At 36.6% G+C, this 13,301-nt stretch overlaps 2 protein-coding genes across 3 annotated transcripts in view; both read right to left on the reverse strand.

The window, feature by feature from the left end:
* LOC106091693 (uncharacterized) overlaps positions 1 to 13,301 on the reverse strand; it is an 869,146-nt gene that overhangs the window by 559,312 nt on the left and 296,533 nt on the right. The window lies entirely within an intron of this gene.
* On the reverse strand, positions 5,291 to 6,649 carry LOC131995261 (uncharacterized). The gene is made up of 2 exons (XM_059363682.1): positions 6,084 to 6,649; positions 5,291 to 5,992 (listed from the first exon to the last, which is right to left on the reverse strand). The coding sequence occupies exons 1-2, from the start codon at positions 6,456 to 6,458 to the stop codon at positions 5,384 to 5,386; spliced, it is 984 nt and encodes a 327-aa protein (XP_059219665.1). The 5' UTR covers positions 6,459 to 6,649; the 3' UTR covers positions 5,291 to 5,383.

A 13,301-nucleotide genomic window follows, 5' to 3' on the forward strand; every position in this document is an offset into this window, starting at 1 on the left:
AACACATTTACTTCTCGCACCCTTCCTTTACCACTTGAGATCTGCCTAAAAGATTTTCTTTAATAAAATGACAGAAGCATTACTTAGGGTTCTCTTCCAAAGTTTTGGATTTGCGCATTTCCAACAACTTCTAAATTCGATCTCACCTTATGTCAATATTTCCCACTTCTTGGCACTGCACATTTTCACATGTAAAATGTACACATATAATGAATGAATGCTTACTCCACCACCTTGTCTGAGTATTCCACGGTTTTGGGTTTTTGGCCGCCGACCGCCATGCCACCAGCTACTGGCTACCATTATAGCCTCCATTGCTCCTACATCATTTACGAGAATAGTTTCATTCTATTCTGTGCAGTTTATCATGTTGGTAAACGTAAATTAAAGTTTACTTCGTTCACTAGTAGTGAGTTGGTCGGTTCTGTCCCTTCAGCCAACCATAAATTGCTAGTTAGTGTCTAAAAAGTGTTGGCCTTTTGTTCTTCAGCGAACCGTGTAAGTTAACAGTCTGGTTGTAACAAGGATGTGGTGCCTTTCTTTTCATGAACTAGACATGAACATGCGTTACCCGAAAATATTTTCCATATGAAAGGGGTGGGGGGCTGTACTCATGTGAGTCAGAGTCAGTATGTGTGTGAATACGGAGGTTAACGAATTTTCCTTTTGAAATATCCAAGCATGGTTTGTTGTTTCCAGCTGTCTTTTGGCCGGAAATCACTATATTTAATGGCTAATTATAGACATGCTGCGGCTAATCTACTCCGTAGAGATGTGCTAACAAAATTTCTCTCTAAAGGAGCAAGACTATAAATTTCATGTAAAACCTTAAAACCCCAACAAAAGGATGTAAAACCCCCCACACACACACACTCACATAGAAAATGTTGGAAGAACATCGTGCTGGTTAGTGGTGAGAGTTTGGGGGGGGGGGGGAAGAAAATGTTCCTTGTGATTACATTGTGATGTGCGGCAGGCATATCGTATAAATTATAGCAATTTTTAAATATTTTTCTTAGAGTAAAGGCTTAATTTGGTTATAAATGCCTTTTCGTGGCCCATTTTCTATTGTTCTCAATTTTTGTGTGGGCATGAAACTTAAGGAAATCCCCCAAAAATCCTTTTTTGTTTGCAAAAAGACCATGAGAATTTCCAAACGAAGATTAATGATATGATTTGACACATTTTAAATGCCCATCAAAAAATGGCTACCTATGCCCATTCCTTTGGATATTTCGTTACAAAACCTTCTTATAATTCTCGTTTAAAAAGATTTTGTAAATGAAGTTAAATGAGTAAAATAACACTTGGTAACAAATTATGTTAAAATGTAAAATTATGTTCTATTTTTGAGTTGGTCTCCTTTGGTAGCCATATAATGTAAAAATTTAAAATCTAAAAAAAAACGTTTAGACATAAAATGGATTTTCCTATTATAAGGCAAGTTTCGATGAGATTCAAATCAAATTTCGTCACAATCGGAATTTTACTATAAAGTAGAAATTAATTTAGATTGACAGAAATTGGGTATTCAAAATCAAGAGTTGTACTTAAAATGTACCTTTTAGGATCCGAAAACTTGCGAAGAAAACAAAAACTAGAGAAGAGTACATTTGTACTTTTATGAAAGACCTTATCATGCTGTCTCACGCCCACGAAAAATAAATTAATCAATGATCTTCACCCTAACAGGCAAAAAACTTGAAAAATTAAAAAAATTTGACAGAGCCCGGCCGGGATTCGAACCTAGGCTATCGCTGTTGCTCCGTGTCAAAGGCTTTCGCTGTTGCTCCGTGTCAACAGCGAAAGCCGTTGCCGTTGTCTAGCGTTCGAAGCCATCAATACAACTTCCAACAGATGCACAGAATCCAGTGTACCCCGGAAGCAGTGTAATTGCCACAGAAAAAAGTCTATCATTTTTCCTCTCCCCATTTAATCAGAATAGGAGGATTTTATTCAAGGGAGAAATTAATTCCCTGGAAGTTTATTCCATGGGAGTTTTCAAAATTGGGCTGTATGAGTTTGTTGTGAATCTTGATTTTCCCGTGAGTTGTGGTGTAAGCCTAATTTTTCTTGTGAATCACGTTTTCCTGTGGCTTAAAATTTTTTCGGTAGTCGTGATTTTATCGTGGGTCATGATTTTTCTTGTTAGTCATAACTTTTCACCCGATACGTAATTTTTATAGTGAATCGTAATTTTCTTATGAGTCTTGATATTTCTCGTGAGTTGCGATTTTTTTTTTTTTTTTTTTTTGAGTAGAGATATTTCTCCTGAGTCGAAATTTTTCTAGTGAGTTGTGATTTTCTCGTGAATTACGATTTTTCTGATGAGAAGTAATTTGCTTATGAGCTCTTATGCACGCTCACGAAAGAATAATTTGTTTTCAGTCACCGTCACATACGATAACTTAATCGTATGTGACGGTGACTGAAAACAAATTATTTTTTCGTGAGCGTATGAAAAAAGTTTTGTGTTAAGATGTCACTTAGGATCACGTGACTCAAGCGATACATTACAACTTAGGTGCAAACCTACCCAGAACCAGGGTTGTCTAAAATGTTCATGACCATGCAGGACCATATTATTGTCCATTTTTTAACTTTCGTCTAGGAACTACAGTTTGGAGAATAATTTTGCCAATTTCACAGACCTTTGTTCGAATTTTACACCTAAGCTCTTTAGACTCATTAGAAAATTTCTTTGAACAGAAAGGAATTCACAATCTAAAAATTAATTTTTTTTTTATCTAAAATTCCCCTAAACAGAACTTTTATATTACTCTCAAGATGATCGCAGCATTATATAGTTAAGTATCTATTAATTAAATTATATAATAAACTCACCTTAAAACTCGTATCAATAATTTTTCCAGAAACTTGCCAACACACATAAAGTATTCACTTTCACTTACAACGTCGAAACTTTTTCGTATCAGTTTGCATAGATTTTAGTTTTATAAACACTTCACTTGTTCGTGATTATTTTTTTCTAATAGGTACTGTTTTTGCACACTTGTGCATGCTTCACTTGAACGCACATTCATACACACAAACAATTTAGTTTACTTTGGGCAAAATACTTTGTTGGGGATGCTACTACTTTATTAGTAACGGCAATTAAACACCATGTCTCTTTCAATACGTTACACTGTTCTCTTGATTTTCTCACCAAAGTGTATTCCTTTCATTTCATAGATATTCCCGTTTATATTTATTTTCGGAACTTAATGAAAAATTTGATAAGCGATTATTTCGTAACTGATCGCTATGTTACCAGACGGGAAATAGCTAATGCCAGTTCAGTATTCTACACTTTTGTTGTTGTAGTTGCTCAATATGCACAAATAACTTTTCAAATGCAATAACTATGCAAACTTACAAAAGAAAAAAAAAAAAAAAACGCAACCGACTGACCCACGGTTAACACAAAACTGACTGAGTAGTAGTACAATAAGAATGCAAAAACTCCTAGACAACAAAATCTAACAACAACAACTGCCGAAAAATGGCAAGAGTCAATTTAACGAAAGATTTAACGAAGAAAAGAACAAGAGAATGAAAGAGAGTGCGAGAGAGATGTGCATAAATGACTAGCATGCATGTTGATTAAGTTAAGTTCAATGTGTTTGCTGTTGTTGTTATTGATCAAGAGTAACACTTCCAGTGAGTTAAGCTAGCCATAGACGAACGATTTGTTGGTGTGATTTGCAAATTTATTGCTGCGATTTATTGCATACCGTTTCTCCACACACGCTCGAACAAATCATAATTCGGCTGACGTTGAAGAGTAAGCATATGCTACGAAGCGGATGATGTTCATTTTGTGTTTGAACTTCGGTTTGTGCTTTTCTTTTCTTTTCTTTTTTTCTTTTGATAGGAAACTTAAAAAAACATGTGCGACGATGCAGCGGCTGATGCAGCTGCGCTTTTAATTATATATACATGTTTCGACATAGAACATAAAAAACAAGAAAAGAAAAAAATCGAAAAAAAAAGAAAAAGAAAATGGAGTGAAGAGTGGCTGCTCGAAAGAAAAAAGCATTCCCATGTAGCAACGCTCAAAAATATGGAAATGCTTACTCCAAGGGATTATAAAAATTTTTTACGCATGGATGTAGATACCTATGAAGAACTATTAAGGTGGGTAACGCCAGCAATAAAAAAGGAGGACACAGTGATGCGTGACGCTATTACGCCAAATGAAAGACTTTCAGCGACGTTACGCTTCCTTGCTTCTGGGCAAAGCTATGAGGACCTTAAATTTCTAACCAAAATATCGGCCCAAAGTCTTGGTGGAATCATATTGGAGACGTCGAAAGCTATTATTGCAGCACTAAAACCATTTATTAAGGTAAGTGAAAATGTTAATATCAAATTCTGGTTGCAGTTTATTTTATTTTTTTATAAATATTTTATTTTTAGATGCCACGCAACTCTGATGAATGGAAAACAATTGCCAATGACTTCGAAAATAGATGGAATTTTAACCACTGCGTGGGAGCCATCGACGGAAAGCATGTGAATATAGTGAAACCGTCTAAATCTGGCTCGTACTTCTACAATTACAAGAAAAACTTCAGTATTGTGATGATGGCACTGGTGGGCGCAAATTACGAGTTTTTAATGGTCGAGGTTGGAATAAATGGAAGATGTTCAGATGCAGGTGTTTTTGCTCAGTCGAAGTTAAAGCAAATGTACGACGATTATGGATTGAATTTGCCAGCCCCGGAAATATTACCGTTAACCGAAGATGTGGTTCCATATGTTATTGTTGGAGACGACGCCTTCCCACTTTTAGAGAACCTCATGAAGCCTTACAGTCGGCACAACTTAACAGAGGAGGAAATTATATTCAATTACCGACTATCGAGAGCTCGACGAATAGTGGAAAATGCGTTCGGAATTTTAGCGAACCGTTTTAGAATTCTGCACACAACAATTAATTTGTGCCCCGAAAAGGCTTCAATTATAACTCTTGCCTGCTGCTACTTGCATAATTACTTATGTTTTAAAAATTCAAATATATACTTGAAACGCAGTGAGAATGAAGAGAATTTAAATTTGACTGACTTGGAACCAATTGCTCATGGTAATTCGTCAAATAACGCGAAAAATGTTCGGCACAAACTGAGCAACTATTTTAACAGCGTTGGTGCCGTACCCTGGCAGTACAATGCCTCCTAAAACCAGTCACCATTAAAACCCAGCAAAAAAATGTCCTTGAAAGTAATTAGATGGGAGCTATTAACAAACAAATATTTTATTTACATTAAATCTCTTAAATCTATAAAAATAAAAAATAAATAAATTCATTAATTCAGTTTTAGTTATTAATTACATTAAATACTTTGGGGGTTAGTCGATTTAAACACACAAAAAAATGCTATTCATATTCTAACGTGTCAAAAAGCTGCTGAAATGCATTTTCTGATGGCACTACCTCGTCAGGTATTATATGCACGGTTTCATCTAAGTGGGTGCTGTGGTGGGATGACACTGTTGAATAAGCAGGTGAAGGTGTTGGTGTCGCATATAACGGCGTTGCCGATTCATCCGAAAAGTGGAAGCGACTGGGTGGCCTTGTTGATAAAACTGGTGAAGGTGATGGTGTTCCATGAGGTGAAATTGCGGAAAAAGACGAATATGTTGAGGAAGCAGACGCGTAAGGCTTTGAGTTTTGGTTGTTGTGGTGAAAATTGGACATAGGTTTCCGTGGTTGCACTTGCAAGTAAACTTGTTGTTGTACTTGTTGCTGCCCAAGGCTCACGGAACTTTGTAGCGTCAGATTGCCTAGTTGCGCGTACACAAGGGCTTCGTCCATCACCTTTTTTGCATATATTTTTTGCTCCGGCCTTAATTTGCGGAATGTTACTGCCCACGCTTCACCATAAATATCTGCCTCGTCCTTATTTGCTTTTGGGACAGTTTTTTTCAGATGGTCGACAGCCGTTTCTAGAAAATCTGTCGGATCGAATTTTTTTTTCTTTGGTTCCTAAAAATGAAAATATTATGCATTTAGAGACTGAAAATAATAAATTACATACACAAATAAATATTCTATTACACAAGCACAATTTACTTACCTTTTCAATTTCTGCGTCAAACGTCTCATCAAACGTAGAAATGCCTTCCAACTGTGTCTCTTGGTCGAGCAAAAAATTAAGATGGTCAAAATACCACAGCGACGGCACGTATATATCCTCAGCACCTGCACCTGACCTTTCGCTTTTGCGCATCTTCTGCAGCTCCCTTCTGTACGTTGTTCGTAGGCAATTATATTTTTTTTTTACTAGGTCCACCGAAGCATTTTTATCAACCTCTTTCCATTTTGTTACGAGTTTTTCCCATGATTTTTGTTTTTCTAATTTGTCTTTATATTTTTCACTTTTTGTTTGCCAAATGGCATTTTCATTTTTTAACACATCAAAAAATTCTATCATAAAGTCTTTGCTTGCCATTTTTTGTGTGCACTACACGACCTTTCGTTACAATGGTTGAAGAGCAACTGAAATGGCAAAATGGCTTAAAATTTGCGCAGTAGCCCACACACGTATGATTTGTTTGCCAACAAATTGCAAGTTTTTGAAAATTTTCAAAAACTTGCAATTTGTTCGCAAACTACCCCACAGACGTAAAAACGCGACCACAAACCCAACAAATTGCTCGAATTTATCGTTTGTCTATGGCTAGCTTAACTGAGATTTCTAAACTAAGAAGAATTTTAATTGAAGAGGAGAATAATACATTAACAAGGCATTCAGGATTCTTTTGATAACAAATGCATCTTAATATACATTTAAGAGGTAGAGCGAACAATGAATCAACTTTCATTCCTAAAATCATCTCCCAAGTTTCAGAAAAATAAGTTTCTTTAAGTCGGTGATAGTTAACCAAAATGTCCAAACGACGATTGGTTTTTTCTAAAAAAAAACAAGTCAAACACAGTGTCCCTAAAGACAAAATTTCATTTAAATCGTCTCCAAATACCAACATACTCTCTAAATGTTACTATTATAATCTCTAAAAACAAAATTTCTCTAAAGACAACCAACATTGCTGTGTTCGCCCCTGTTCTTTAGTGGAAACATCATGGGCAAAATTTGTAATTTTCTGATAACAAAATTTTTCCAAATACAACAACTGTTGTGTTTTATTTTGTTGTTGTACTTGAGCAAAGATGTGTACGTTCAAAATAAAAAATATTTTTGCTCGTTCACGCAGGACCTTATCATGTTGACCAAAAATTTTAACTCAAGCATTTGATACACAAATTGTTTTTCGCTCACGTAAAACTATGGGTTGCCACAAAAGTAATTGCGGATTTTTCCTATGGTCGGCGTTGACAAATTTTTGCACAGCTTGTGACTCTGTAATTGCATCCTTTCTTCTGTCAGTTATCAGCTGTTACTTTTAGCTTGCTTTAGAAAAAAAGCGTAAAAAAGTATATTTGATTAAAGTTCATTCTAAGTTTTATTAAAAATGCATTTACTTTCTTTTAAAAAAATCCGCAATTACTTTTTGGGCAACCCAATATTTCATGATTTAGTTGTAAGTTTTTCGTGAGTCGTAATTCTTGTGACTAGCAATTTTTTGTGACTAGCAATTTTCTCGTGAGTCGTGATTTTATAGTGGGTTGTGATTTTTCTTCTGAGTAGTGATATTTTTACTGATTGGTAATTTTTCTAGTGAATCATCATTTTCTCGTGAGCCTTAATATAATTCCTGTGTAGCAACGTTTCTGGTGAGTCGAGTTTTTCGTGAGTTACGATTTTTGTCATGAGTAATAATTTTCTTAAGAGCTCCTACGCACGTTCAGGAAAGAATAATGGTTTTCGGTCACAGTCACACACGCTTAAGTGATTGTGGTAAAATGACCCTCACGGATCACTTGACTCGAGCGTTACATGACTAGAGATGGGTTTCTACCGGGTAGATACCCAAGCGTTGGGTATTTATAGGGTTACTACCCAAGATAACTGGAAAATTATAAATACCCAGCTTTTGGGTATAAATAAATAATTTATACCCGGCTATATACCTTTTTAGGTATTTACCCATTGCCCACCTCTATACATGATAACTCACGTGTACACCTTCCCGAAACTTAGGTTGTCAAAACTGTTCATGACCATGCAGGACCAGTTAGTGTATGAACCAAAATTTAGAGAACAATTTTGGCAATCTCACAGACTTTTGCTCGAAGTATTTATGCAAGCATTTTATTTTTGGTCAGCAGATTAGGCTCTTTAGAAAGTTTCATTAGAAAGGAATGCACAACTAAAAAATTCACTTTGGATCTAAAATTCCGCTAAACAATACTTTTATATTCCGCTTAAGGTGATCGCAACATTCTATAGTAAATTACCAAAAAAATAAATGTTAAACTGAACTCACCTTATTACTCGTATTAATAATTTTCTGCAGTGACTTGCTAACGCGTATAAAATGTCCTTTCACTTATAATGTAGAAACTCGTTCGTATTAGTTTGCATAGATTTTAATTAGCTGAAATATGTTTCTAAAAACACTACACTTGTTTTAGAAATTTTTTTCTAATAGGTACCGGTTTTGCACACTTATGCTTACTTCACTTTCACGCACATTCAGGCATACAAACAATTCAGTTTACTTTGGGCAAAACACTTTGTTGGTGATGTTACTATTCCACTGGAAATTACAATTAAACACTATGTTTCTTTCAATACTTTACACTGTTCTCTTGATTTTCTCTCCAAAATGTATTCTCTTCATTTCTTACATATTCCCTTATGGGTATTTTCGGAACTTAATGGAAAACATTCATCTGCTAACATACCATGTAAATAGATAATATCAGTTTAGATCTTACACTTTTGTTGTTGTTATTGTTAAATATGCACAAATAACTTTTCAATGCAATAACTATGCAAACTTATATATGAAGAAAAGAAAACACTGCCGATTGACCGATGGTTAACAAAGAACTGTCTGAGTAGTAGTATAATGAGAATGCAAAAACCCGAAGACAAGAAACTATAACAACAACAACTGTCGAAAAATGGCAAGAGTCAATTGAACGAAAGATTTAACGAAGAGGAGAGCAAGAGAGAGAGAGAGAGAGATTTGTACAAATGTCTAGCATGCATGTTGATTATGTTAAGTTCAATGAATAAGCTGTTGTTGTTATTGATCAAGAGTACCACTTCCAATGAGTTATTGAGAATTTAAAGCAAAGAAGAATTTTATAACATGAACAAAGTAATTGAAAGAGAGAGTAATAAATTAACAAGGCATTTGAGATTGTGTTGATGTTTGAATGACTGCAGAGTGAGATTTTTTTGCGGTGTTCTATTACGACTTCCACCAACTGTGCCGAATACGGTACAAATCACTTTATAACCCGATATAGCCCTCGATCATCCTTGTTCGGTTCCTAGAAACTTTAATTTTTGCTGGTTTTATAGAAGTTTGGTATGTGGAGAAAATTATGCCCTTCAACTATACTTATTTTGAATAAATTTTTTGCAGAATCCGTGGTGGTGGGTTCCCAAAATTCGGCCCAGTCGAACTTAGCGCGCTTTTACTTGTTTTTTTTTCTTCCACAATGCGCCAAAGTTAAACAGTCTGTCTCCCACTTCATCACTTTTTTCTTTTCGGTTTCTATGGGCGCTATATCAGGTTATTGACCGATTTGGACCGTACTAAGCAGAGTTGTTGAAAGTCAAAACAGAACACTACACGCAAAATTTCAGCCAAATCAGGCATAAATTGCGGCTTGTAAGGGATCAGGAAGTCAAATCTGGAGATCGGTTTATGTGGGAGCTACATCAGGTTTTAGACCGATTTGGACCGCACTTGGCAAAGTTGTTCTGTCTGGTTAAGCTATATCTGGTTAAGACCGATTCGGACCGTACTTTACAAAATTGTTGGAAGTAATAACAGAACACAACGTGCAAAATTTCAGCCAAATCGGACAATAATTGCGGCTTGTAAAGGCTCAATAAATCGAATCGGGAGATCGGTTTCTATGGGGCCTATATCAGGTTATTGACCGATTTGGACCGTATTAGACAGAGTAGTTGGAAGTCATAACAGAACACTATACGCAAAATTTCAGCCAAATCAGGTAAAAATTGCGGCTTATAAGGGCTCAGGAAGTCAAATCGGGAAATGGGTTTATGTGGAAGGTATAACACGTTATAGACCGATTTGGACCGTACTTGGCACAGTTGTTGTAAGTCATAACAGAACACTACATGCAAAATTTCATATTGTACTCTGAATCCCCAAGGACCTACATCAATATTAAATATCTGTGCAATACTTCAAGCGGCTAGCTTTAGTGGGTATAGAAAACAAGTAAACGGGTGCTAAGTTCAGCCGGGCCGAATTTTATATAACCTCCACCATGGATCGGATTTGTCAATTTCTTTGCCTGTTATCTCTTTATATGCAAACAAATGATAAGAATTGCTAGAGCTACTATATTTGAGTCAGATCATACTTAGCACATATATGGGATGTCATACAACAATACAATGTGCAAAGTTTCAGACATATCAGATAAAAATTGCGTCCTATAGGGACTCAAATACTCAACACATATGTTGTTCTGTATAGACCCAAAAACGGCTAAACCGATTACCTTGAAATTTTCACAGATTGTGTAGGTTGGTCTGAAAGGAAACATAGGCTCTATAATTTTTTGATATCGGGAGGGGGGCGGATCCTCCCCCTTACCCCAAAAGTTCTACCCAAACATAAAAGTGGACCGATTGGGACAATATGGGATTCAAATGAGAGGTATTTGAGAGTAGCGTACGAATCTCATAATGAAAGTTGGGTCCAAGTACCTGGGGGGCCGCCCCAACCCCAAAGCCCTCTAAACTAGGTTTTTTGGACGATCATGGCAATATGGGACTCAAATAAAATATATTCGGGAGTATATTGCGAATATGTTCAGAATGGAGAAATAGGCTTTATAATTTATTAATAACGGAAGGGGACGAACCCTCCACCGTTACCCCAAAAACACCACCCAAAATCAAAAGTGAACCGATAAGGACAATATGGGTATCAAATGAAAAGTATGCGGGAATAGATAACGAATCTGGCATACAAATTCATGTCGAAGTATAGGGGGTCACCCCACCCCCACAAAAACGCCCGAAATGGGCACACTAGCCAATCACGGATATATGGGTCTCGGTTTGTTTGTTCCGCATTGACTGAAAAACGGCAGAACCGATTTTCTCGAAATTTTCGCATATTGTGTATATTGGTCTGGAAGGAAACATAGGCTATATAATTTTTTGGTATCGGAAGGGGACGGACCCTCCTCTTATGCCAAAAACACAACCCAAAATCAAAAGTGAACCGATCGGGACAATGTAGGTCTCAAATAAAAGGTATTGGAGAGTAGCATACGAATGTGGTATTAAGATTTGAGTCTAAGTACCCATCGGGCCGCCCCAACCCCAAAACTTCCCCAAACAGACATATTGGACGTTCATTTCAATATGGGCCTCAAATGAAAGGTATTCGTGAGTAGATTTCGAATACAAAATCAGATCGAAGTATAGGGGGTCACGCCATCCCTCAAAAATGCCATTAGACCCATTATGAGCGTATCATAGACTCATTAGCTGAACATATTTTCTTTAAATTTGCATAGATTGTGTACGTTTGTCTGGATGGAAACATAAGCTATATAATTTTTAGATATCGGGTGGAGACTGACCCTCCCCCTTACCCTTCCGCTTACCCTCCCCCTTACCCACCGCTTACCCTCTTCCTTACCCATCCCCTTACCCAAAAACCGCCACCCATATCCGAAAGTGGTCCGATAGGCACAATAAGGGTATCAAATGAAAGGCATTGGAGGCCAAAAAACGAATATGGTATAAAAATTTGGGTTCAAGTACCCATCGGCCCCTCCCCCCCCCCCAACCCCAAAACTTCTCTAAACAGATATATTGGAATTTCATGTCACTATGGGACTCAAATGAAAAGTATAAGGCAGTAGATTACAAATATGGTCTAAAACATTAGGTCCAAGTAATTGGAGGTCGCACACCCCCAAATACCCCCAAATGGGCATATTAGCCGACCATGGCTATATGGTACTCAAATGAAAGGTATTAGGGAGTAGATTACGAATGTGACATTAAAATTTGCGTTCAAGTTTATATGCGACTCAAATGAAGGGTATGACAATATGGGGCTCAAATTAAAGGTATTTGAGAGTAGAAAACGAATTTGATATCCAATTTAGGAGCCAAGTGTTTTGGGGTATGCCCTAAAACACCCCCTAAACTGTACTTCATTTCCGTTGGGAATAAATTACGAATTTGATATCTATATCTAAACCCCCTCCAAACGGTTCATATTTACCGACCATGGGAATATGGGGCTCAAATTAAGGGGATTTGGAAGTGAAGCACGAATTTGATATCCATATTTGAGTCGAAATGTCAAAGTTGCCATTCCCCCCCTAAACATTACCCTAAGAAAGATCATTACCAACAGGAATCGAGAAGGGGCAAATTCTCACACATCAATGAGAGCTTTCCGATTTCCGACACCTCTTTGAGGAAAATTTTTTAAATGACCATGCATGGCATGTACCTTGGAAATGTCGCCAACATTAAGAGGGGATAAACACCGCTTTGCCCGATGTTATCGCCAGGATTCGAACGCGTTCATCGTCATCGAAGTGTCTCCACCCTAAAAAGATATTAGAGAGTTAAATAAGGCGCAGCGGAGCGGGCCCGGTTCGGCTAGTAAGTGTAATAAAATCCAGTATATGGCGTTGTAAACATAGTACTGATCTAGAAGAACGATAGATTTCCCTTCAAAACACCCGTTTAAACTCTGGAGAACATATTTCAGAATTCAAAAACTGCTTTCGCGTTTGTGGTCAATATCTCAAGGCTTTTACTTAACAGGTAACTGCAGAGCAGAAAGGTAACATATAACAGATGGTCATCTATGGGTGGCTATGAACATTCAAAGATTATGTGACGGTTTATATAAGGGCTACAATAAAATGCGAATCGATGTGGCCCTTCTTTGCAAAACTTCAGGTAGATAGTTTTATTTGTAAATTTGATATACAGAGGGTTATGACTGATTTGACTTATAACATCAGGACCATTAATGTTGTATAATCTTTACCAGGGTTGATATCAATATTTAATACAAATATAAAAATTTGTGACAAAATTAATACAACTCCTTTTTGTGGTTGTTTTTCTTAGAACTTTAAATGATCATTTTATAGCCTTTGAAAATCATTTTCAAAACTCTGTTACATGGTATCA

Source organism: Stomoxys calcitrans, chromosome 2 (genome assembly GCF_963082655.1).
Source record: "Stomoxys calcitrans chromosome 2, idStoCalc2.1, whole genome shotgun sequence".
Classification (NCBI taxonomy): Eukaryota; Metazoa; Arthropoda; class Insecta; order Diptera; family Muscidae; genus Stomoxys; species Stomoxys calcitrans.

What these genes read in the sequence shown, in the direction of transcription:
- LOC131995261 (XM_059363682.1), bottom strand. Translation starts at nt 6,458, where the DNA reads ATGGCAAGCAAAGACTTTATGATAGAATTTTTTGATGTGTTAAAAAAT. An exon ending in TTGACGCAGAAATTGAAAAG is followed by an intron (nt 5,993 to 6,083) that starts GTAAGTAAATTG and finishes TTTCATTTTTAG; the next exon opens with GAACCAAAGAAAAAAAAATT.